General features: G+C 56.8%; 2 protein-coding genes across 3 annotated transcripts in view; one reads left to right on the top strand and one right to left on the bottom strand.

The window, feature by feature from the left end:
• Positions 1-1,303, bottom strand: part of PRRX2 (paired related homeobox 2) — a 47,931-nt gene extending 46,628 nt beyond the window's left edge. Inside the window, exon 1 of the mRNA XM_077850489.1 lies at positions 643-1,303. Within this exon, the coding sequence (XP_077706615.1) occupies positions 643-1,303 (661 nt within the window). The remainder of the gene's footprint in view (positions 1-642) is intronic.
• A 17,614-nt stretch (positions 1,304-18,917) lies between these two features.
• Positions 18,918-24,507, top strand: ASB6 (ankyrin repeat and SOCS box containing 6). Of its 2 annotated transcripts, none has more exons than XM_077851008.1 (6): positions 18,918-19,152; positions 20,659-20,840; positions 21,829-21,935; positions 22,042-22,150; positions 22,766-22,852; positions 22,977-24,507. In XM_077851008.1, the coding sequence occupies exons 1-6, from the start codon at positions 19,040-19,042 to the stop codon at positions 23,642-23,644; spliced, it is 1,266 nt and encodes a 421-aa protein (XP_077707134.1). In that variant the 5' UTR covers positions 18,918-19,039; the 3' UTR covers positions 23,645-24,507. The 2 variants fall into 2 exon arrangements, with proteins under 2 accessions (XP_077707134.1, XP_077707135.1); XM_077851009.1 differs by lacking the exon at positions 18,918-19,152 and adding an exon at positions 19,289-19,529.
• The last annotated feature ends 33 nt before the right edge of the window (positions 24,508-24,540 follow it).

Below are 24,540 nucleotides of genomic sequence, written 5' to 3'. Positions count from 1 at the left end.
GGCAGTCATCACACCCACCTCCCCGGCGGCGGCGGCGACTCGGCAGCGCCGCGAGGGCCGCCCGGACCCGCACAAAGGCAGCACGCCTCCCCCGTTCCCACGACTGGCCGCGGTGTCCCGGCCGGGCCCCTCCCCGCGTCGGGGGCCCACCCCGAGGGTCACAGACAGACGACCTGCAGCGTCCGTCCGCCGCCGCGGGGCCAGCCCGGCAGCCGCACCCCCGCGGGCCCCGCGCCAGCGCCCCGGCCCCCGCCCCACCCCGGGACCCCGGGACCCTAGGACCCCCCGGCCCCCGCCCCATCCCGGACCCCGGGACCCCCCGGCCCCCGCCCCACCCCGGGACCCCGGGACCCCCCGGCCCCCGCCCCATCCCGGACCCCGGGACCCCCCGGCCCCCGCCCCACCCCGGGACCCTAGGACCCCCCGGCCCCCGCCCCATCCCGGACCCCGGGACCCCCCGGCCCCCGCCCCACCCCGGACCCCGGGACCCCCCGGCCCCCGCCCCACCCCGGGACCCCGGGACCCCCCGGCCCCCGCCCCACCCCGGACCCCGGGACCCCGGGACCCCCGGCCCCCGTCCGCCGCGGGCCCCGCGCCTCGGTTCCCACGCCGCCGGCCCCGGCCCCCCGCGCCCGCACTCACCGTCCTGCGGCGCCGCCTCGCTGCCGCTGCTGCCCCCGGACGGCTCCCGCGCCGCGCCCTCCCGCGCCTCGGCCCTGGCCGCGGGGCGCGCCGCCAGCCGCCCGGCCGCCGCCACCTCCTCCAGGTCCAGGAGGTGGCTCACCGTGAAGTTCTTGCGCGCCTGGGCGCAGTCGCCGGGCCCCAGCGCGGGCGGTGGCGGCGGCGGCCCCGGGCCCAGCGGCGGCTTGTCCAGGGCGAAGGCGGCGGCGGCGGCGGCGGCGGCCGCGCTGTCCATGCCCGCGAGGGCCGCGGGGTCGCGGGCGCGGGTGGCAGGCGCGGGTGGGAGCGAGCGCGCCCCGGCCGCCCCGCGCTCGGCCCCGCTCCCGCCGCCTCCTCGCCCCGGCCGCCGCGCGGCCCGCCCGGCGCTGACGTCGGGGAAGCAAACTTTCTCCCTCCTCCGCCGCGTCGCCCGCCCCGAGTTGCTAGAGCGCGAGCTCCTCGGGCCACACGCCCCCTCTTGAAGCCGACCTCGCCCGGCCTCTCCGCCTCCCTGCGCCGCGCCTCGCCCGCCCCCACCCTGCGGCCGCCGGGAGGGAGGGGGTCCTGCGCCGAGTCCGGCGGGAGGCTGGGGGCGGGGAGAGCGGGAAGGAGGGGGTCCTCCCTGCGCCCTCCCCACCCACATCGCGAGGAGGGGAAAGCTCGGGGTTCGGGGGTTTGCGGAGTCCCCCAACGAGTGTCGGGGGAGGCGGCAGTGGAAGGAGCGGCCGCACCCCCCCTCGCCCCCCGCCCCCCCAGCGCCCCTTCCGTTCACAAATTTCTCCTCGAGGGTGAAGGGGGGCGACTCAGAGACGCTTGCCGGGGAAGAGCCCAACTCCCAGCCAGCTCCACCCTCGGGCCCCCGTGCACCCCAACTCCTTCCTAAGCTGCCGGAAAGAAGCCGAGGTGCACTTCCTTCGCTCCACCTGGACCCCACTCCGGAAAGCAGCACATTCTCAAACTTCTGGGGGGTAGGCATTCCCCGCCCCCAGTACACCCCTGGTACCCCACCTCCGGGATACTCCAGGCCCTCCCCAAGGAAGACCAAGCCCTCAGGAAAGAGTTTCCCTCCAGAGTTCCCAGTTTACACACAGAGGATAGACAGCCAGACGACAGCCAGACTGACAGATGGGTGACAAGGTAAGAGGGAGAGGCAGGCTTGGGTCTCTGCTCTTGTTTTTGTTTTTCAAGGAAAAGATGCCTCCGGTGGCAGAGCTGAGACTGAAAGCCCTCAGGAGCCACAGCTCTTTCCCCAGGCTACTGTGGGGGGCCCTGGCCCTGTCCTCCTGCCATCCCCACACCACCAAGATGTCCCAGCCACAAAAACAAGCCCATCAGGAACAGGCCTGAGAAGCTGCAGACCAGCACACTGCATCCTGCGTGAATCATTTTCACCCCAGAGACAATGGGCAAACCCCTAAAATGAGGCTGAGTGTCCCCCAAGCGATGTTAACCAGGGCAAGTCCTGGAGGTACGCACATGGGGAGATTGAGGGTTTGGAGATAACGGGGTTTTTCTTCTTTGGAGCGCTGCCCCCAGGTGTGCCCAGTGAGAAAAGCTGGCGGAAGAGGTGGCAGGACACATGGCGTGTGTGGCTCAACAACTTCCTGACAGTCGAGCAGAGTGGGGCTGTGAGTGGGCTCTGGGAACTCTCCGGGAGGGCCTCCCCACCCTGCCCGTGGCCTAGAATACAGGGAGGGCACTGTCAATATGGGCCTGTGGAGCTGGGAAGGGCTTGAGGGACTGTATATATCCTGTTCCCTTGGATGGGGAAACTGAGGCAACAAAAGCAGAGGCTCCTCCCAGAGCTGTGAGAACCATGAAAATTGTTCGGTCCAAGCCCTTCCATTGAACAGATGGATAAACTGAGGCCCAGGCCTGAGAATTAGAGTGGTTGGGTCTCCATCACAGTGGCTTCCTCCATCAACTCGGTCATTAATTCATCCTACATGCAGAGAAAGACAAAGAGGTAATGTCCTGGGATGCCTGGGTGGCTCAGCAGTTGAGCCTCTGCCTTTGGTTCAGGGCATGATCCCAGAGTCCCAGGATCCAGTCCCACATCTGGCTCCCTGCATGGAACCTGCTTCTCCCTCTGCCTGTCTCTCTCTGTGTGTGTGTGTGTGTGTGTGTGTGTCTCATGAATAAATAAATAAAATCTTTAAAAAAAAAAAAAAGTAATGTCCTGTATCTGTGTATGATGATGGTGCTCAGGCCCCAGGCTTCTGGATTCAAATCTAGATCTTGCACTTCCTAGGCATGGATCTTAGAAGTGTCCTTAGACTGTTTCTTTCGGTTAGCTCATCTGTAAAACGGGCTGTTAGGAGGATTCAGTAAGTTGATATACATACATACATATATAGTGGGGCACCTGGCATATAATGAGCACTCAGTAAGTGTCAACAATTATTATTTTTAAAACATTTATTCCAAGAAGCAGCGCTGGGCAGTGATAGCAAATTCAGACTCTGGAGCTGAGGGGATAGGGCTTTGAATCTCTTCCCTGCCACTTACTAGCTGTGGCCTTGGAGAGGTCACTCACTAGTTCTCTCTGAGGCTGATCCATCATCCGTAATAGGGATAATAAAGGGACCAACCCAAATGAATTCTCGCGAATTTGACATTATTATTATTGTTGTTGTTGCTGTTGAGTTGTTACCACCCTTGCCAATCCTGGAGCTGGGGGCCAGGGTGGTACGGGGAGGGCAGAGTGGGGCAAGAGCTCCAGGCCTGTTGGAGCCTGGAAATGCACCCAAGGAAAGGCCAGGTAACCCCAAGAAGACAGAACTCATTACCCCAAAGAGATACAGCTAGAAAAGAAATAATAATAATTTCTGTGATTATTTAGATCCATGCTATTATGTTAACCCAGAGCAGGGAATTAAGGGTAAAAGGGACCCTATTTGGGAACCTCAGTTCAAATAGGACTTCCCGAACCAGGCCCTGCTCCAGGCAGTGGAGATGAGGACAAACAGAAGGGGCCAGAGATGGTCCCTGCTCGCCAGAGAAGATTCCATGGAGAAAGAGCTGATCCTTAATTGGTGGCTCCATTGGAGGTTAGATCCTAGGTCTGACCATGAATGGAAGTGCATATTTGCCTGAGTCTCAAAAGCTCACATACTTAAAAAAGAGAAAAGAAAAGAAAAGAAAAGAAAAGTTAATTTTCTTATCACCGAAATAAGATGTTTAATGTGGAGATTTTAGAAAACATAAGTAAAATTAAGAAAATAAAAAATCAGGGTGGCCCGGGTGGCTCAGCGGTTTAGCGCTGCCTTCAGCGCAGGGCATGATCCTGGAGACCCGGGATCGAGTCCCACGTCGGGCTCCCTGCGTGGAGCCTGCTTCTCCCTTTGCCTGTGTCTCTGCCTCTCTCTCTCTCTCTCTGTGTGTCTCTCATGAATAAATAAAATCTTAAAAATAAATAAATAAAATAAAAATCACATATATCCCACTCCCAGAGCTCTCTGACACATAACAGGTATTTAATACATTTTTTGAAAGTTAGTTTAATGAAAGAGATTGAGGATAGTCACTATATTTATTCAATAGTAAGGCCAAGGAAAGCAATAAGACAAGGAAAAGGAATGAGCTAAAAATAATTTTACAATATATCTTTCTAGCTTATATGTACCTTCTAGGCAGACAAAGATATGCATATTTTAAAAGTCAAGCTACAATTGGGGCACTTCAGTGGTTCTGTCAGTTAAGTGTCTGCCTTCAGCTCAGGTTGTGATCCCAGGGTCCTGGGATGGAGCCCCAAGCTCGAGCGGTAAGCTCCCTGCTTCTCCCTTTCCTCCCTGCTTATGCTCTCTCACTATCTCTATCTCTCTCACTATCTCTCTCTCTCTCTCATATAAATAAATAAAATATTTTCTAAAAGTCAAGCTAACAGGATGCCTGGGTGGCTCAGCAGTTGAGCGTCTGCCTTTGGCTCAGGGCGTGATCCTGGTCCCCGGATGAGTCCCATGTCAGGCTCCCCACATGGAGCCTGCTTCTCTCTCTGCCTGGGTCTCTGCCTCTCTCTGTGTCTCTCATGAATAAATACATAAAATCTTAAAAAAAAAAAAATAAAAGTCAACTTTTTATGATTTGCTCACTGTGTCTTGTCCACCACTATTTTTTAATACTTTATTATTTTATTTTTTTAAAGATTTTATTTATTTATTCGTGAGAATGCACAGAGAGCAGAGAGAGAAGCAGAGACACAGGCAGAGGGAGAAGCAGGCTCCATGCAGGGAGCCCGATGTGGGACTCAATCCCGGGACTCCAGGATCATGCCCTGGGCCAAAGGCAGGTGCTAAACCACTAAGCCACCCAGGGATCCCCCTCCACCACTATTTTTAATGAAAGCCCGGTGATACATCATTCTCTACTGCTGTACATCCATACTTCTTTTCTTTTTTTTTTTTCTACTTTTTTTTAACCATACTTCTTTTCTTGATGATAAATACCTAGGATATCTGGATGTGGTCGGCAAATAATAGCCTCCCCAAAGATGTCCATCCACATCGTAATCCCCGGAATTTGTGGATTTGGTAAAGCTGAATTAAGGTAGCAGATGGAATTAAGCTTGCCTGTCAGGTGACCTTAACACAGGAGATGCTTTTAGATCACGGCATCATCACACAGGTCCTTTAAAGTGGGAGAGGGAGGATAGGAGAGCCAGTGTCAGAGTCACACCGTGTGAGGAAAAACTCAACTGGCCGGTACTGGCTTTGAAGGAGGAAGGCAGAAACCAAAAGAGGTAGGTAGCCTCTAGAAGCTGGGAAAGGCAAGGAAACAGATTCTTCCCCAGAGCCTGCGGCCAGTGTGCCCTGCCCAGCCCTGCCTTGATGTTAGCCCGGGACTATCTGATCTCTAGATCGGAAAGTTGGTTTCAGCAGCAAATAGAAAACTCACAAGCTGAGTCAAAGATTCTGCAAAAGATTTAAGACTTTTGATCACATTGCCATGTAGCCTCCAGAAAGGTTGTATCAATTTCTACTCCTGGGTGGTGTCTCTGCATCCCGGTTTGCTTGACCTATTTTGTTTGCTTGCTTATGGCAACAATGTCTTTCTGGTTTTATTTAACACAAATAGGGGCACCTGGGTGGCTCAGTCTGATTTGAGCATCTGCCTTCGGCTCAGGGCATGATCCCGGGGTCCTGGGATCGAGCCCCACACTGGGCTCCTTGCTCAGCCGGGAGTCTGCTTCTCCCTCTGCCTCTGCCTGCTGCTCCTCCTGTTTGTGCTCTCTCTCTCTCTCTCTCTCTCTGTCAAAAAATCAAATAAAACATGCACATGAGTTACCTACTCATGTTCTTCCCCAGGCAGCCTGGTGTTGACGACCCCCTGTACAATAAGATCCGTTGCTCACCAGCATTGTTACTTCAAGCTCCTTGATGTTGTGAGCCAGAAATTTCTGGAAGCCACTGGGTGGCAGTCACTCTTCTAACCACTGTTTGGCATCAAGAGCCAGCTCCTGAATCTCCTCTGCATCCTGTGGTCAATGCCAGTCACGGGCAGCGTGATGCGGGGGAGTACGTGGCTGTCCCTCTCTATCGGCAGCGCTGAGCCGGAATGGTAATAATAATTTATTTTAAAATTTGAAAGGCATTTCCTGTTTCAACCTGCATATATTGAATTATCGCGGAAGGTAAATATATTTTTTGGTATTTAATGACCTTTTGCATTTATTTGCAAGATGTTGGTTTAATGGTCACTACCCATTTTCCTCCTGCAGTGCTATTTCTTCAGGAGTTACACTGATGTCATTCTTTGGTCACAACAGCCTCTGCAGGACACTTGGCTGTCAATCACTCAAGTACTGGGCCCATTTCACAGACGGGTAAGCCAAGACCAAGGATGACACAGAAACTTGAGGCTCTTCTGGGTCACCTGATCAGCCCCGGTGGCCACGTACCCAGGAGCCTCTTTCAAAGGAGACGATTTAGGAGGGACGGCACACAGTGGTACACAAGCTAAACTGTGTTCACCCTCGCGCGTCTAGGGAATCGTAAACACTGCAGGCTGATGTGACTCAGACGTGACCAGGCATGACCATGACAGATCACAGGGTTCTGTAAATATTGTGTCAGGCTGCAGTCACAGCAGGGCTCCCCGCTCATCCCGGATGCCGGTCCACCCTGTGGGAAGTGGAGTCGAGCCCAACGGGGCAGGACATCTGGCCCTCTCCCTCCGCTCACTGCCCCAGACTTTTCCCAAGTCTCGGTTTCCTCCCTGGGGATCTCCTGGCCTGGATGTCCCGCTGAGTGGCTGGTTCTTACCTCTTGGCAAGGGTTGAAATATTCTAGCTTCGAAAAATGTTTCTGCCTCACCTGCAAATCCAGAGATAGAGATGCGCTCAGTGATCCCAGGGGCTTGCAGTCCACGAGTGTTACTGTGAGCCAGGCGATGCGCCCACCATGCTGTCTTGCAGCATCCTCACAACTACCGTGCCGGGAGGGGAAACTGAGCCTCAGAAAGCATACGCTCCGTGTCCCACTAAGTCTGTGAGGCCCCGAACCATCATGCCAAATTGTTCTGTGAGAATTTAGGACTAGGAAGTTCCGTGTTCCTCTGGAAGAATTATGATCGCTACTTTAAAAAGAAAACAACTAAATAACAACAATAAAAAAAAAAAAAAAACCAAACTAAGGAGACCTGGTCAATTGTGGCATTTCCCTTTTTGCCTTGCTAACCAGGAAGCCCAGAGCTAAGGTGAGGACATAATCACAGTAACTTTATCTGTCCCGATGGCAAGTCAGTGTATTAGCTTCTCTTTTCTTTCCACGTGGCTTTTTTTTTTTTTTTTGAGATTTTATGTATTTATTTGACAGAGAGAGCACAAGCAGGGGCAGAAGGAGAGGGAGAAGCAGGCTGCCCATCGAGCAGGAAACCCGACATGGGACTCGATCCCAGGACCCCGGGATCATGATCTCAGCTGAAGGCAGCCACTCAAAGGACTGAGTCACCCAAGTGCCCCTTTTTTCTTTTCTTTTTCTTTTTCTTTTTGTTTTCTTTTTCTTTTTGTTTTCTTCTTTTCTTTCCTTTCCTTTCCTTTCCTTTCCTTTCTTTTCTTTTCTTTTCTTTTCTTTTCTTTTCTTTTCTTTTCTTTCTTCTCTCTCTCTCTCTTTTTCTAAGATTAGCCCAATGTAGTCATGAGCAGAGAGGAAAGATCAGGACAAGGAGCCCCATCTGTAACTGGCTGAAATTGAGATAACCCACTACCTTCAGACCAGCCTGCACATGGCCCTTTCTTTTCCCATTTCGGTTTTGGATTTTTTGGATGCAGCGACCTTGTGTTTGACACTTTCCAGTGGTGGGAATGGGTCCCTTCAGGTCCCTCTCTGGATTTGTTTCCTCACCTGTCAGCCGGAGGTAACGACAGGGCCCACCTCATGGAGTGAGCCTGGCACGTGGGAAATGGTGGACGAACGTATGAAGAAAAGGTATGAAGGTACGAAGAAAAGTCTCTGATAAAGCCAGGAGAGCACACGGAACCTGACCTAGACGGGGGGAGGACTGGACAGGACTTGCGGCCAGCCCCGCCCCGCTGTGCACCTGCTGTCACTGTGAGCACGGGCTTCCCACTGCGCCTCGGCTTCCTGTCCTATTGGCAAACTGCCTGCTCTCCTCCTCTCTCATCATTGTGTCCCCAGAACCTCGCATAGAAGGGAAAAAAGGAGAAGCCGATGCAGGCCCTGCCTGCACACAGTAGGACTCATACATGGTTTTCCTGAGCGTGAATGGCTGGTTGCATGGGAGTGGAGCGGGGGGCCTGAAGCCCCACCGCCCAGGAGACGCCCAGCCAGCACGGTAGACTGCGCATGGGCTGGTGCCAGGGTGACACTAAGGCAGGTCTGGAGTCCTGAGGACCCAGTGGGGTCAGAATAGGCCAGTCTCCAGGCCTAGGGCCTGACAGGCTCCTGTTGAATACCTAGTGTATGCAGGGTTCCCAGAGGGCAGGCTCCAGGCCTGCAGCAACCCTCTTGCTACCCTGTGGGGTCTCCCCACTTCCTGGGGGAGATAGGGCAACAGGAAACAGTCCTGAACAACTCATTCCACAGTGATTTATTGAGCACCTACTGTGATCTTGGGAGAGCACCAGGCCGTACACACTGGCAGGACTCTAAGTAGGTGTTGTCCGCCTTCGGAGCCTGAGCATCCCAGACTAGACTTCACTGGGCTGGCCACCCTGTTACAGCAAACCTGCCTGCCAAGCTGTGGGCTTCGGGCTGCTGGGACCCATGTAATAACCAGGACGACCCCTGCTGGAGAATTCCCTCTTGTCACAGGTAGAGAAACCGAGGCCCAAAGGGGAAAGGACCAATCCCAAACTGGGGACCCGCCTCACAATGCAGGTCTCCAGGGCCGTCTTCTGGAATACTGCTCCTACCCACTGCAGCCTTGCCTTCTCTGGGAGTCTGGGGAAGGATGCCAGGGGCCAGGGGCCCAGGCTGAAGCCTGGGGAGCCCTGAACCTTCACAAAGGCTTCCGGAGCCCTCCGGGCCTGCCCCAGCTCCCTCCTGGGCCCTGCAACATCTTGCTGTGATTACGTTGTGGTGAGTGGGGTGGGGCTTGTGGGGCTTCTCATTGCACACAGCATGGGGGGGGGGCTGTGCCACGAGGTGGGGGCAGTGGCTGACGACAAGGCGGGGATGGAAGCGGGGGAGGGGGGAAGAGGCTTTCAGCTCACCAGCTTAATTGAGGATATAATGGTTATTATTATTTATAACTTGTTCTTGAACTCACGCCAGGCGAGTGTGTTCACAGCCTGCACAATCCAGGCAGGCGTTAAATAATTAAACCAAGGGCCTAATCGGCAGTGAAACTCCCCATGGGCTTCTACTTCCTTAGTTCGCTGATTGCTGATATTTTGGGGGTGAAATATGACCATTTTTACCATCAAAGGGATCAGAGTTCCAAAGGCAAGAAACGGAAAAAAGGGTGGTGGCGGCGGTGGGGGGGGGCTCCCCCAGTTTTCTTTTCCTCTGACTTAGTGGTCTGGTAAAGTTTCTTTAGACATGCAAAGATTTACACACCTTTCTGCAGGGAGCCTTAAATTACTCCCCGATCCCTCACACATTTCCCCGAGCGCGGGAACAGTAAGTCATTGAAGAATGAACAGGCCTCCCCATAACCGCTCCAGCAGCCTTTGAGAAGGAGAATGTCTAATGACTTTTTTTGAAGTGGAGGTCAAGGTTTTTTAAATAAAACAATCTGTATTAATGCAATTTCCTTTTTAGCTGCAGCATTGGATTTTTCCTCCTCCCCCCACCTTTTTTTGGGGGGAGGGGGAGGGGAGGCCAGGGTGGGAAAGGGCATCATTTTTCTCCTGCCAGACAATATGTCCCTAATGAGATACATTTATTTAAAACTCTGTATATCATCACCCTGTCAGGGCCTACGAGAGGGACCCTGCGTCTCCCTCTGTGTTTGTTTCGGGTTAGCGGGGCCGCGGATGGCCCGCAGTCTGGTGGCCCCTGGTCTCCTGCTCACCCGCTTCCTGGAGCCTTGATCATTGCATTTTGTGCCCCTGTCCTGCACCCCCCACCCCCCACCCGATCACCCAGGTCTTAGCACAGCCCTTCGGCCTCGCGCCCTCTTCCTTCCCCAGAGCCTACCTACCTCTTGCTGCTCAGAGCAAGTCCCTCGGGTCCCTCGGATTCCTGGAGGCCTTCCTCCCTGCACCAGGGGGATGATGGCTCTGCCCCAGGCTCAGCCTTTCAAGCTCTGGGCTGTGGGCCAGCAGCCCAGTTTCCCCAAACTTTCACTTCTTTATCTGCCAAATGGGGCTAATAAGAGTGACCCACTCTCCCTTCCTGGGGTTGCCATGAGGCTGTAAGAAGGTTCTGTCTGGGCATCCCTAGCACCTGCCTGGTCCACAGCACATGGTGGAGCCACTGTCACCACCGCTGTTCCTGGCCTCCCCAGACATAGAGCAGAGCCTGCAGGCAGGACCTGACCTGTTTCCCTGCCTCCCCCAGCTCACAAGCCAGGGGCACCCGAATGCCTGGCTCATTACCTCTATCCACACATTGTCATGGACTGCCTTCCAGTTCTGGGGCCGGGCTGGGGCTCAGGGATGGAGTGGTGACCCAGACAGCCCAGAGAGAGTAGAGAAACAGTGAGAAGATCTGGGGCTCATGGGGGAAGGGTGCCAGGAGGGCTTCCCTGAGGAAGTGGCATTGAGCTAACTCCTGTGGTGGAAGCAGGATTCAGCAGGTGAGAGGGGCTGGGGTCTAGGGTGACTGGGCAGGGGGCCCAGCATGTGCAGAGGACCCACAGAGCCTCCTACCTGACTGGATCCAAGGGGCCTGCAGTAGCATCCTCTCTGGCCTCACTGTGACTCATTTTCCACTCCCTGCCAAGCTCTTGAGCTTCAATTACATGATTATCTGCTCTGTGTGCACCAAGGTTGTGAGACACCCATTCCACAAATGTGTGCCTTACTCCTTCCTGTGCCTGCTCTTGGGGCTGGGCCTGAGCCTTTGCTGGGCGCTGCTTGGAGCCGGCTCCCACCCTCAGACCCCTAGCCCTCACAGCCTGCAGAGGGAGGGGGAAGTGGATAAGTGGATACCGCATGTGAGTAGGACTTCAGCATCCTGGGGTGGGGTGGGGTCAAGAAGGCCTCACCCCCTCATCCACCCCCCTTCCTGGCTATGCGGGCTGCAGAGTGGGAGCTGGGCTTTAGGAGAAGTTTGCCTGCCTGGAGTGGGGACCGTGTCCTCCCCCTACAGCCCTGGCCCTTGGGAACCTTGTTTGGGCCCAAGGGGTCTAGGATCTTGGGGGACAGGGTAGGCTTGGAGACCAGGGACAGGATTGCTACGTGGCTGCAAGAGGGGACTAGGCCCTTGTCAATGGCTCAGCCAGGGGAACGAGGCTGGGAAGCTGTCCACTCATCTCCACCCCTATGGGTACCCACTCTGGCCCAGTGCAGGGCAGGGGCCTGGCTGTGAAGTTGTCAGCCGTGACAAAAGGTAAAGGCCTACTTTGTAGACCAAGAGAGTCATTCTAGAGGATTCCAGAAATCAATGCACCTGGGTCCTGCTCCATGAGGGCAACAGAGAGACCCCAATGCCTCCATTGCCACCTCCTCCCTTTGCCGACTCCCATCCAGGCACAGGACCCACATTCACCGCCACTGACTCTGCCTGGGTGAGGTCCCCTTGTCCTGGCCCCTGCCAGTACCCAGCCCCTCCCAGACCTGCTGAGCTTCCTGCCTCCCCGGAGCCCAGCCCAGTGCCCGGCAGTGGCAAACATGAAACAAATAGCCACCGAGTGAAGTAATAACAATCAGAGTGACCCACACGGCTGTCTAGACAGCATCCAGATAGGCCCGAGATCTCCACCACCACCACCACCACCACTCCCGCACTGCCATTGTGACTCGTGACCTTAGGCAAGTAACTTCCCTCTCATCTGTAAATGGGGGATCTATGCCTCAGGGTATGGGGATGAGTCACCCCACCATGGGTGTTTCAAGCAGTTCAAGGGTTTGATAAATGCTGGCTGCCTGACCGACTCTTGGCCAGGTGCATTGATTTCTGGAATCCTCTAGAATGACTCTCTTCGTCTACAAAGTAGGCCTTTACCTTTTGTCACTGCTGACAACTTCACAGCCAGAACCCCAGGCGCAGCCAGGCCACACAGCCCTCCCTCCCCGGCTCTCTCTCCTCGTCTCTGTCTCAGACTTCACCTCTGTTCTCCCCATTCTGTGCCTGGGTCCCTGCCTGGGGATTCTCTCTGCCTCTGCCAGGAATCCTATCCCAGAGGAACCAATGCTCTGGGGCTCTACTGTGTTCCCTTTATGCTGTGAGATGGGAAGAGGGAAGGAGGGAAGAGGGAGAGAGAGAGGGAGAGAGAGAGGGAAAGAGAGAGAGAGAGGAGGAAAAAAATCAAAGCCCACATATTGGTTCCAGATGTGGTCTTCTCATAGCTTTCTCCAGCAATTTAATTAAATTCCCCCAGACAGCCAGGAGGGTTTCTTAATGATCAAATTTCCCGGCTCCCCTCCTCGAATGGGCCCACTCTGTCTCCCTGACGGATGGCGGACCAGATTCCTTCTGTGTCCGCTCTGCCAAGCAGGGCCAGTGGGGGGTGGAGAGGAGGGCTTTCTGGGGAGCACAAAGGACCCTCTGCCCGCCTCAGCCCTCTCTCCTTCCCCGAGGGATCTGAGCCCTCCCTTGGCACAGCCTGACCAGGCCTGGCTACAGTGGCTGGAGGGGGCCCAGTGGTCCCTTCCTTTGAGCTTTGCCTCTGGGCTGGCCTGCCAGGAACTGGTGCCAACGGGGTACCAGCGGCTTCAGGAGGGAGAGTCTCTGGAATCAGGACTCTGGGTTCATGGACCAGCCAGAGATGAGGCAGGCTCAGACCTCCCAGGGACCCTCCCCACACCCATTTGGCTCAGAGAGGGCGAGGCCTGGGCTGAGACCACATGGCCCTGCTTGCCAGGGACCAGAGAGACAGAGACAGGCTGACCAGGATTTGGGAGGGGAGACGATGCCAGGGAGAGGCCTGGGCGCTACATCTTGGGATGGTTCCCCCACGTGCGGCTAAAGGTCAGTCTCAGGAGGCCCCCTGATTTCTGGAGCAGGAGAGCATGTGGGCAAGCCCCCAAACCACCATCCTCTTATATAGATGGGGCGGTAAGGTTGAGAAAGGGCCAGGCCAGAGCCTGAGCCCCAGAAGCCCTCCTGTCTTGGGGCAAGGGGCTGAAGGGCTGTGTAGTGGACTGAATGTTTGTGGCCCCCACTGCCCCCCTTTGCCAAGTTCATATATCGAAGCTCTAACCTCCAAGGTGATGGGAGTAGAAGGTGGAGCCATTGGAAGGTAATTAGGTTAGATGAGGTCATGAGCATGGAGACCCCCCCAGAAGGGGATCCCCCTTTGCACCCCTCTTGCACTTCTAAGAAGAGGACCAGCCCCCAGCATACCTTTTCTGCATGTGGATGCAAGGAAGAGGTGAGCACATGGGAAGATGGTGGCTACCTGTTAACCAAGCAGTGAGGCTCAGGGTGAAGTGTCCCTTGCCAGCACCCTGATCCTGGACGCCCCTCCACCTCCAGCCTCCAGAACCCTGAAGAATAAATGGCCCTTGTGTAAGTCCCCCCCACCCCCCGCCCCGCCCCGCCCCGCCCCAAGCCCATGGTATTTTGTTGTGGCAACCAGAGTAGCTAAGGCAGGCTCCAAGCACCTTCGCAGCCTGTCCACCTGGGGTCAGCACTCACGGAGCACCCCTGGGACTTGCCTGGTTGAGGGAGCACCTGCTGCATCCGTGTGGAGCAGGGACCGTGTCCGGGGGAGGCTGCCCTCGGAGCGGGCTCTGGCCAGCCGACCCGGGGGGTCTTGGGTATCAGGGGCATCTTAGGAGAACAGATGGAAGGCGGGAGGGGCAGGGAAGTCTTCCCTGGCCTCGAGATCCTACCGTCCCCTCCTCCTCCTGGCCTCCTTGTCCCTCAGTTTACCCCCTGAGCCCACAGAGGGTTGAGCTTCTGGGAGCAGAGACTTGAGGCCTTGTCCTTCCAAGCAGCACCCCTGCCCCCAGCAGGCTCTGGCCATGAGAGTCAGGGGTCAGGGTGGGGTCAGGGTGTGGGGGAGGGGAAGGGGAAGGGAGAGGGGGAGGAAGAGGGGGCCGAAGGAGGGCAGACCGGAGGAAGCCCCGGGGGTGACCTGTCCCATGACTGTGGCCCCGCTCCCATCACCAATCCTCCCCACCCTCCATCTCTGTGCCTCGGTGCCCCTAGGACATGCCAGGGGCTGAGGCTGGCGGCAGCCCCAAAAACAAGAGGAGGCAATATTCCTGCAGACGGGTGGCCACGTGTCCAAACATCTCACTTTACGGAACCTCGGCCAAATCAAAAGAAATGAAAGGGGGGCCTTTCACCCAATGTCCCCAACGAGGGCCTTAAAAGGGACAGACCTGGCTGCTGACACCCCTCCCTGCTGTGGGCACAGGAGTCTGGGGAGGTGAGGGTCCTGGGAATGGAGCAGGCCCAGCCCCTCCCCGGAGCTGCCCACCCTGTGTGTGCGAGTGTGTGCACGTGTGTGCACGTGTGTGATAGAGAGAGAGAGACCGTGTGAGCGAGGTTAAATAGAGACCAATAGAGACCAGGCTGAGGAAGCATGTGCCTGTGTGAGAAGATGTTGGCAAGAGTGTACAGGGTGTGAGGATGGCTCGTGAGTGTGGCCATCGGTTTGCGCACACGTGTGAGCCTTCAGGACCATGTGTGAGAGTCCATGGCCCAAGTACATGCGTGAGTGTGAGAGAGTATGCGTGCCTGAGCGTGTGAGGGTCTAGGAGTGTGTGAGCCAGAGCGTGTGAGCAGGGCAGGGGCTGGACGGGTGGCTCCGGGGAGAGGTTAAGAGCCAGGCTCCGGGTGTGAATCCTGATTCCTGATGGGGCCCCTCAGGAACTCGCTGGCCTCTGAGCCTCGGACCGCAATGTGGGAATCCTGCTGCTCCTTCCTGCCTGGGGTTTTATGACTAGTCGGTGAGATCGTGCACATCGAGCCTCTAATCTAATTCACGGGACACGGGACACTCCACCATGGCTGCCATTGGCTGGGGGGCCACCAGGGCAGGTGACCTGCATGCTGGGAAGGATGTCACTTGACGGCATTGGGAGAAGGATTTTGTGGACAGAGCGGGGCCTGGCTCTGGCGTTCACAGCCTTCTCTTCGACCCTAGGTACAGGAGGAGTGTGCAGGGCCTGATTCCCCGCCTGTGGCTGATTCAATGTCTTGAATCTCCCGCAAGACACTCATTGATATAAAGGAAGAAAATACACAGAAACACAAAAAGAGATAAAAGTTCCTCAGATCCCAGCACCGGAAAGAGCCACCAACATCCTAGCATAGGGCCATCAACAAAGCCCTGCTTACGTACCCACGGGTACACGGGTGCACACACGCACACGCCAGTTCTTCCTAAGTGGAAATCACATAGTACCTCCTTTCTCTGACTGGCTTTGTTCAACTGCTATAGAGCAGAGTCTCACGTGAGCTAAGTCCCACATCAGCTGTTACCCCTGCTGATGTCAGCCAGAGAGGCTAAACTTCTCGAGGTTAATAGTTTTTCATCCTTTGGGACTCACCTGTGCATGTTTTTCTGTTAGTGTTTCTGCCTTCTTCTTATTGATTTTTAATAGTTCTTTATATATTAAGGTTAGCCCTCTCTGTACACCAGACAGTCAGAGGGACTCCCAAATTCCCTGGGGCAGGGGGCAGACCCAGCCAGAGTCTGAGCACCAGGGGCTTGGCTCCAGAACCCCCAGGCTGCTCAGGAATCCTGGAATTAGGGGGGAGGAAGTGGCTAGGCTGGCAGGGCAGTGAGAGGCAGTGGCAAGGAAAGAAGAGAGAAGGTTCGGAACTTAAATCAGAGGCTCTGAGTGACAGAGCCTTAATGGGAGACAGATGGAGGAAACAAGGTTGCCCTTGCTGACAGGAGGGAGGTCAGAGGTCAAGGAGTTTTCTAAAGACAGGAGCCTGGGCGACAGGCAGGCGGCAGGGCCTGGCTCCACAGTGTGGTGCCCAGGGGCCGTGACAGAGCAGGGATCAGCTCCTTACCCCTGCTTCTGCAGACCCGCTCAGGTCCACACCCAGAGGAGCTGCGGGGTCACTCCACTCCTAAACACCAGATGGAGGGAGGAGCACCCACGTCCCTCAACCCAGCTGTGCAACGTCAGGGGAGCCTCCAAACCTCTCTGAGCCCTGTTTTCTTGTTTGAAAAATAGTACGACACCATCATTTACTTAATGGAGTTGACTGAGATTAGCACAGAGCTTGGCACATCAGAAAGTGTCAGTAAGTAACCGCTAACTCATTACCGTTACTTTATTGGTCACAAGATAATTAGCTTTCTTGTTGGCAGAGCCCACCAGCAACACCAAGGACCTCTTTATGGGCTGCAAGATTGTCAGCTGAAGGGCCTTCAGTGAGGAAACTGAGACCCGAGACCAGAGGGCCATGGAGGGTGGGGGTCCATCCATCAGAGCCTCTGGTACTTTTGCTGGTGAACTTATTGGGAAATAGGATATTTTTGCAAATATAATCAAGTTTTTTTTTTCTTTTTAAAGATTTTATCTATTCATGAGAGACACACAGAGAGAGGCAGAGACACAGGCAGAGGGAGAAGCCGGCTCGCTGAGGGGAGCCAGATGTGGGACTCGATCCTGGATCCCGGGATCTCGTCCTGAGCTGAAGGCAGACAGTCAACTGCTGAGCAACCCAGGCGTCCCAAAAATGTAATCGAGTTAAAATGAATTTGTACGAGATTAGGGTGGGTCCTAAATCCAATGACTGGCGTCAGTTAGAAAGAACAAGATCTGGGAGACATGGGGAGGAAGGCCACGTGAACACAGGAGTAGAAATGGCAACAGAGCTGCCACAAGCCGGGGAAAGCCGGGGGCCTCCAGGAGCCAGCAGAGGCTAGGAAGGAACTTTCTCTAGAGTCTTTGGATGGAGCTAAGTCTCTGCCTGCTGACGCTTTGCTTTCAGACTTCTCGCTCCAAGAACTGGGAGAGAATACACTGCTGTTTCCAGCTGCCCAGCCTGCGATGCTTTGCTATGACGGCCTTAGGAAACCAGCGGAGCCAGGTAGCAGTGGGCCTCAGCCCATGTGGTCCCCCCAGGTCTGTGCTGGGCCCCATCCGAACAGGCCTCCTCACCACATTCCCAGGGGCAAGTCAGGCCCCTGACCTGTGCCATGGAGCAAGTGACCCTGAATCAAATGGGAAGGGCTGAGAAGCCTCTGGTTGCCTATCAGCTGCCACACCACTGAGGACCTCAGGATGGAGAGGCAGGGTGTGGACACTTCAAAGAGGGGTAGACATTCCCAACCCCCTCCCCTGGGGGGCGGGGACTAACACCTGGGGAGACTGAGGCACACTGGAGCAAGTGCCCCACTCAGATGCTTGTTGTTGCCAGATGGGAATTTGGGCCCAGGTACCCAATCTTCTGATTTTATGGGATAAGATGGAAAGCTCCAGATCAGTGTGAGCAAAATTTCTCAATGTCGCTCACAAAGACACTTCTTGGGGTGCCTGGGCTCAGTTGGTGAAGCGTCTGCCTTTCAGCTCAGGTCCTGATCCTGAGGTCCTGGCATCAAGCCCTGCATTGGGCTCCCTGCTCAGCGGAGAGCCTGCTTCTCCCTCTCTCTCTCAAATAGATAAAATCTTCACACAGACACACTTTCCTGGAGTGAGAATCAAGGCAAGCGTGTGCTGGGAGGCATGGACCCGGTGGTCTGGAGCCCCTCCAGCCAAGTCCAAGCTGCCCACCCCTCCCACCCCTCCTTCTGGCCCTTCCAGGCAACAGAGGCAGAGGCAAAAAGGTGTTTTGAGTGCCAATGGAGGTTTTGATAGCTTGTCATTTGATCTGTGCAGCAACCTTGTAAACTTAACGATAACAGCAAGGATTAATTATGCAGCCCCTGCCGCAGACTGGCCCCTGCTGGGTCCCTGTAGCCAGACGCTTAGGATTGGGTTTCCCGGGTGAATCTGTTCTGCCCTTGGTGGGGGAGGAAGACTGTCTTCGAACGGCTCCCTAGGCCTCCTCTCCTTCACCGAGGCAGGTGCCGGATGGGCGAGAGCCCAGGGGCGCGTGGCGGGGTGCGAGGCCGGGACCGCGACCGCACAGCTCTCGAGGAAGGACTCTGGGGTCCCGGAGGGCGGCCGGGCTCCGATGTGGGGCTCCAGGAGGTGGAGGTCGCAGCGATGACCTAGGGCAAGAGGCCCCGCCCCGCCCTGACACCCGCAGAGCTCCCGACCCAGCCCTCGGTGGGTACGATTGCGCGTCTTACGGAGGAGAAATTCGGGTTCACGGGGTCCATCGAGGCGGAGAGTGGAAGGAGCTGGCGGCCTGCAGGGCCAGGAGCTGCGGGGGAGAGTCCGGAACGGGGGGGGGGGCGTCCACCTGCGCGGGGAGGCGAGCGCCAGGCCCGCCGTTAGGAGGTGTGACCCGGGGGCGCCGCCCGGGGTCCAGGCACCTCTACGCCCGGGAATTTGGGCAGCGACCGGCCGGGGAGCGCAAGGGGCGGAGCTCGGGCGGCGCCCAGCGGCGGGGGCGGGATCGCAGCGCCGGGCGGGGATCCGCTGTGCCGGCAAATCCGCGACCCCCACTCGGCCGGGGCTGCAGCCCGGAGGCCCCGGCTCGCGCTCCGGGGCGCGCCGCGGCCCTCCCAGCCCGCAGGGGGCGCTGTCGCCGCCCGCCGCTTCCCTAGCCGGAGCGGGCCGGAAGTGGCCCTCGCGCTTCCGCCGCGGAGCAGCGGGGCGGGCGGCGGGCCGGCGGGGCGCGGGGGCTGGTCCCGCAGGAGCCAGTGGAGCCCGCGGCCGCCGGGACGCGCCTGTCGGCCCCTCGGCCTCCGGGGAAGGTGCGGCCGCCCTGCCGCCGCCGAGGCCGCCGCGATGCCGTTCCTGCACGGCTTCCGGAGGATCATCTTCGAGTACCAGCCGCTGGTGGACGCGATCCTGGGCTCCCTGGGGATCCAGGACCCCGAGCGGCAGGAGCCCCTGGACGGGTAACTAGCTTCCCTGCCGCCGGCGGCCGACCCGGCGCTGCCCCCCTTAATGGTCTCCACAGGCGTGGCGGGGCGGGGGGGGGGTGGCTGTGTCCCCGCTGTACGGATGCAGAGGCGGGCGGAGGCCGGGGTTGCGTTGCTTTGAGCTCCTGCACCTGGCCCAGGTCTTGCCCCTTGCAGGGTGGAGCGTGCTCCAGGCCCGCGCAGGGAGGCCGGGAGGGTGGGGTGCCGGCGGGGCCTCCGCCTCGATGCCCCACCCTCGGCCCTGCCTGCCAGTTGCAAGGGAGCAGGGAGGAGTCTGCGGGCCTCAGTGTTTACCCGAGAGCCGTGCGAAACTGAATTCTGCAGCTGAGTTTGCATCTTACATAGACGAGCAGGTGGGAAAGGTATTCGGGGATGCATCAGTGAGCTAAAGGAAACCCCCAGCCTCGGGGATGCTCATACTTCAGAGGGGAGAGACTGACGGTCCCTAGTCGGGTGTGTGTCCGTTCGGTGTAACGGAGAGAAGCAGGCATGTTTCTGGGATCCCTTCGGATTTCAAACCCAGTGGGTTTCATGCGTCTCCCTGGGGACTTCGGTGGAAGCAGGCTTGCTTCTTCGCTGCTGTTGGCTTTGAGGCTTGTTTTGAAAACAGTGTGAGATGTTTCCTTAACTTTAAGGCTGCTGTGAGGGTGAGGGCGGGGCAGCAAAGGGCCTGCTGTGTGGCCTTTCCTAGTACCAGAATTTTTGCTGTGTATCCGTCCAGCACCGGGCATCCTCCCAGGCTGGGGAAACAGTCGGAATCCTGCCCAGGTGGGGGGTCGGACTTTGATTCTGACAACTGAAGGGTCCCAGAGGGGTGAGGCTAAGGGGAGTAGGGAGCATCGGTGAGGAAGCGAGGCCTCACCCAGAGGTGGTGGCCTGTGAAGGAGCTGCCTGCAGGCCTGAGCTTCTGGAGAAAGCCACAGCAGCTCTTGGAGGTCAGTGCTGGAAGACAGGTTGGGTTGGTGCTGGGGTGTGAAGGGCCACGTGTGCACTCAGCCTTCTGGGGCCTGGGGGGTTAGACATCTGAGTGTGAGCACAGGAGGGCCTGGGCTGCCCTGGCTGTGGGGGTTGCCTGGTCTGGCCTCCTCTGCAGCTCAGGGACAGTCAGTGTCAGGGGAAAGGGTGCCAATGTCTGCTTCTTGCACCTGGCTGCAAAGGCTCCCCTTCAGGCCCAGCACCATAGCTGTGAATCTTTGTACTCAATCCAGGGACCAGACTGTCTGGGCAACTGGAGAGGAGGCTGGAGACAGCCCCAGTTCTTAGCAAACGCAAGGAGTCATCTGAAGTTAAAAGATCCAGCTTGCTATACCACGGGCCTTTTTCCAAAGAGACTTCCTGCCCTCGCAGAACCAGGATCCTCCCTGGCGGTGGGGGATGGGGGTGATGACAGCAGACCACCCACCCACAGGGTGTGCAGGCTAGCTAGTCCTACAGCCATCCCCCCCCCACACCCCAACCTGGTCCACCTCTCTCCTGCCCCAGGCCCAGTTATGTTGCCAGCGAGGAGAGCCGAATCCTTGTTCTCACCGAGCTGCTGGAGAGAAAGGCGCACTCTCCATTTTACCAGGAAGGTGTGAGCAATGCCCTGCTGAAGATGGCCGAGCTGGGACTGACCCGGGCCGCCGACGTTCTCCTGCGCAATGGGGCCAACCTCAACTTTGAAGGTCAGCTGGAGCCCAGAGGGGCTGGGGGTGGGGTGGATAGGTGGCTTAAGTGGGGCTCTGCCTTGGGTGGGGAGCCAAGCCTTCAGGCACTGCTTCTCCTGTTCTCCTGGGAGCCACTTTCCTTATTTCTTCCATGGGTGGTGACTAAGGAACCCCATCCCCCTGTGGGCTTTCAGATGGTTCTTACCACCTCTGCTTCAAGGGCGAGTTGGTTGCTGCTTCCACCATGTGATTGATCAGCACACTTGCCCAGCTAAATCCTGGGTTCCATTAACATGAAAATGTGGTTGCTGGCACTGTGCCCAGAGCTCAGGGAGAGCAATTTTCTGCCACTTATTCAGAGCCATCTCGCATTTTTGTTCATGCCACAGGAGAGGGAAAAACACGGAAGTGACACTGGGTGTAAATCACGACAGGGCTGGGTTAGCTTCTAGCCCAGAGGGCCAGGGGATGGGGATGGAGCCAGTTTACTTCTCTGGCCTTCTTACCAGGGTGGGCAGGGTCAGCCAGGAGACATACAGGGCTGACTTGCGACTGAGTTGGTCTTTGAGCCGACACAGCACATGGCCAGGCACGCCTCCCCTCCCCGTCTGAGGACAGGCTCAGAGGGTGCTAGGCTCCTGGAGGGCTGAGGAGCTGAGGGGCACGGGGCCTGTTAGGAAGTCAGTCATTTGGAGACTGGCTTCGAGGATGTGGCTGTTACTACCAGGCTTCAGAAGCTGTCACTCCGGGTGCTTCTCCTAGCAGCCTGAGAAGAGGCCCCCTTACAGTTCCATTTTACAGAAGAGACTAAAGCCCAGACAGGTGAGGTGCTGCGCCCACTAGGATGCCCCCAGGATCCTGACCTAGGTCTGACTCCAGAGCCTGTGCGCTGGCACCTGATGAGGATGGCTCTGTCCTGACCCCTCATGGTGACAGAAGCCTGGGTCTCCTCAGGAAAGAGGGCTGGGGCCGATAGGACTTAGACGAGCTGTGTCTGTGCCTGCAGACCCTGTCACTTACTACACGGCCCTGCATATCGCCGTCCTGCGAAACCAGCCGGACATGGTGGAGCTGCTGGTGCGCCACGGGGCCGACATTAACCGGAGGGACCGGGTAAGGGCTGGGTCCAGCCTGCTCTGAAGCAGGGATGTGGTGAGTGGGGGGCTATGGGCAGCCTCACAGGCCCCCAGGCCCATTCAGCTATGCTTTCTTGGCTCAGATCCATGAGAGCAGCCCCTTGGACCTGGCCAGTGAGGAGCCCGAGCGCCTGCCCTGCCTGCAGCGCCTCCTGGATCTTGGAGCAGACGTCAACGCGGCTGATAAGCATGGTGGGTGCCTCCCACAGGAAAGCAGGGCACCTGGCACCGGGTGCTTTGCGAGGGAAAGCCAGAGCACCCCAGGACAGTGGCTAGGTGTGCAGGCTAGATTTTGCTGCATTTTGCTGACCTGCAGAAGCTTTCAGGAAGTGGTGCAGCCATTGGCCCCACGCCAGCCCCTTGAGGTCTGTCTGCAGGAGGAAGTAGGGCATGCATGTGGTCAGATTCTGAGGCAGAGTTAGCACTTCTTGGCAGAGACTAAGCCCGGGTCTCAGGTAGCAGCATCTGCGTGTCCAGAAATATCCCACGTCTTCTGGCCACTCTGCTCTTGGTTCTGTGTTGGTGGAAAGGGAATGACTAGAAACCGATCACCCTCCACCTTGGCTGAGAAGTTGGTCCTTTTTAAAGTTTGCTTTCTGGGGGTGCCCAGCTGGCTCAGTTGGTAGAGTATGTGACTCTTGATCTCAAGAGTTGTGAGTTCAAGCCCCATGTTGGGTGTAAAGATTACTTAAAATCCTTGAGGACAAAACAAAGTCCACTTTCTCATCCTGTGGTGTCCCCTGCACCTGAGGGGTGGTCCTGACCTTGGTTTCCTGGTCCACACTCCTCATTCTCTTCCTTCCATAGGAAAGACTGCTCTGCTCCATGCTTTGGCCAGCAGTGACGGGGTGCAGATCTATAATACTGAGAATATCCGGCTCTTACTGGAAGGAGGTGAGGCTGGTCCACAGGCTGTTCCCAGGCCCTTCTCTTTCTTCCCACCATTAAACATGAAGCATTACTTTGCAGGGATTTAAGACCTTCTCCTGTTTTCTCTTTTCCTGACTGGCTCTTGTAGGGGCAGATGTGAAGGCTACCACCAAAGACGGGGACACTGTGTTCACCTGCATCATCTTCCTGCTTGGTGAGACGGTGGGAGGGGACAAAGAAGAGGCCCAGATGATCAGCCGCTTCTGCTTCCAAGTCACACAGCTGCTCCTGGCCCATGGGGCTGACCCCAGCGAGTGCCCAGCCCACGAGTCCCTCACACACATCTGCCTCAAGAGCTTCAAACTGCATTTCCCTCTCCTGCGCTTCCTGCTGGAGTCTGGAGCTGCCTATAACTGTTCCCTCCATGGTGCATCCTGCTGGTCTGGCTTCCACATCATCTTTGAGAGGCTCTGTTCCCACCCAGGCTGTGCTGAAGATGAGAGCCACGTGGACCTCCTGCGCAAAGCTGAGACCGTCCTAGATCTCATGGTGACGAATTCCCAGAAACTCCAGCTGCCTGAAAACTTCGATATCCATCCTGTGGGCAGTCTAGCAGAGAAGATCCAGGCCCTTCACTTCTCCTTGAGGCAGCTGGAGAGCTATCCTCCATCCCTCAAGCACCTATGTCGGGTTTACATCCGGCTCTATCTTCAGCCCTGGCCTGTGGATGCGAAGGTCAAAGCCCTACCTCTGCCTGACAGGCTGAAATGGTACCTCCTCAGTGAGCATAGTGGTACCGTTGAAGAGGACATCTGACCACTCCCGGATGGAAGGGTGCAGGGTCTGGGCAGCTCAGCCTGCTGGTGGATTTTGGTACCTGTGGCAGCCTTAGGGGAGAACCTTCTGGCCATCTTCCGGAAGGTACAGGTTGGGAGAGGAGACTTGATCCTAACTGTGTACCAAGAACACAGGTGGAGCCCAGCAGCTGCGGTCATTCCTGTGGGAAAAAAACTCTGTCTTCCAGGGGGACTGCCCCCCCTTCTGTCTGCCAGAACCCCCAAGTCTCAACCACATTGGGAAAAGGGACAGGGTGTAGATTTGGGACAAGTGTACACCTCGTCTGCAGGGAGCATCAGGCAGGGTAGCTTTGAGTCTCTGTCCTCCTGAGAACTGTAGGAGGCTGGTCTGTCTTGCACGGGGCCCAACTAAAGCCAGAAGGAAGCATGGTAGGCTTGTGGGGGACAACCCTGCAAGGCCCTTCACTCCCAGCCTCTCCTCATGCTAGATTATGTCACATACAGAAGTGCTTTTGGTGGGCTAGGGAGAAAGCTGAGCTGACCCCTGCCACCTTTGGCCGTTCTGGGACCAGGTCACCCACGGCCCAGCCACCAAGGCACGGGACTGGACTCTGGTGGCAGCTGTCTGTGCCAAACCTGGGACCTTGGGAGACCATGTCTTCTGCTAAAAGCAATTCTGCATGACCAGAGACAGTCCTTTCCAAAATGTCTCACAATTTTGTGAGGGGTCCATCTGATGAAGAAAGCTACACTGCTGAAAGCTGACTGTACTGCCCAGGCCGAGCCCTCACAAAGCCGAGTCCCAGGCACATGGGCCCTTATGAATTGTGTAAATGCTAGGGAAGCAAGCTGAGGCAACTAAAGATACATTATAAAGTAAAACATTTCTCTTGGCCTTCAAGGTGACATTTTGGC

This window comes from Canis aureus, chromosome 16 (assembly GCF_053574225.1).
Source record: "Canis aureus isolate CA01 chromosome 16, VMU_Caureus_v.1.0, whole genome shotgun sequence".
In the NCBI taxonomy this organism is placed as follows: domain Eukaryota; kingdom Metazoa; phylum Chordata; class Mammalia; order Carnivora; family Canidae; genus Canis; species Canis aureus.
The sequence above is the reverse complement of the archived record's forward strand: the minus strand, read 5'-3'. Positions and strand labels throughout refer to the sequence as shown.

Bases quoted from the DNA above. Each gene is read 5' to 3' on its own strand.
- ASB6 (XM_077851008.1), top strand. From the start codon at position 19,040: ATGCCGTTCCTGCACGGCTTCCGGAGGATCATCTTCGAGTACCAGCCG. The intron at 20,841-21,828 runs GTCAGCTGGAGC...CTGTGCCTGCAG, and splicing joins GGCCAACCTCAACTTTGAAG to ACCCTGTCACTTACTACACG. The intron at 22,853-22,976 runs GTGAGGCTGGTC...TGGCTCTTGTAG, and splicing joins CCGGCTCTTACTGGAAGGAG to GGGCAGATGTGAAGGCTACC.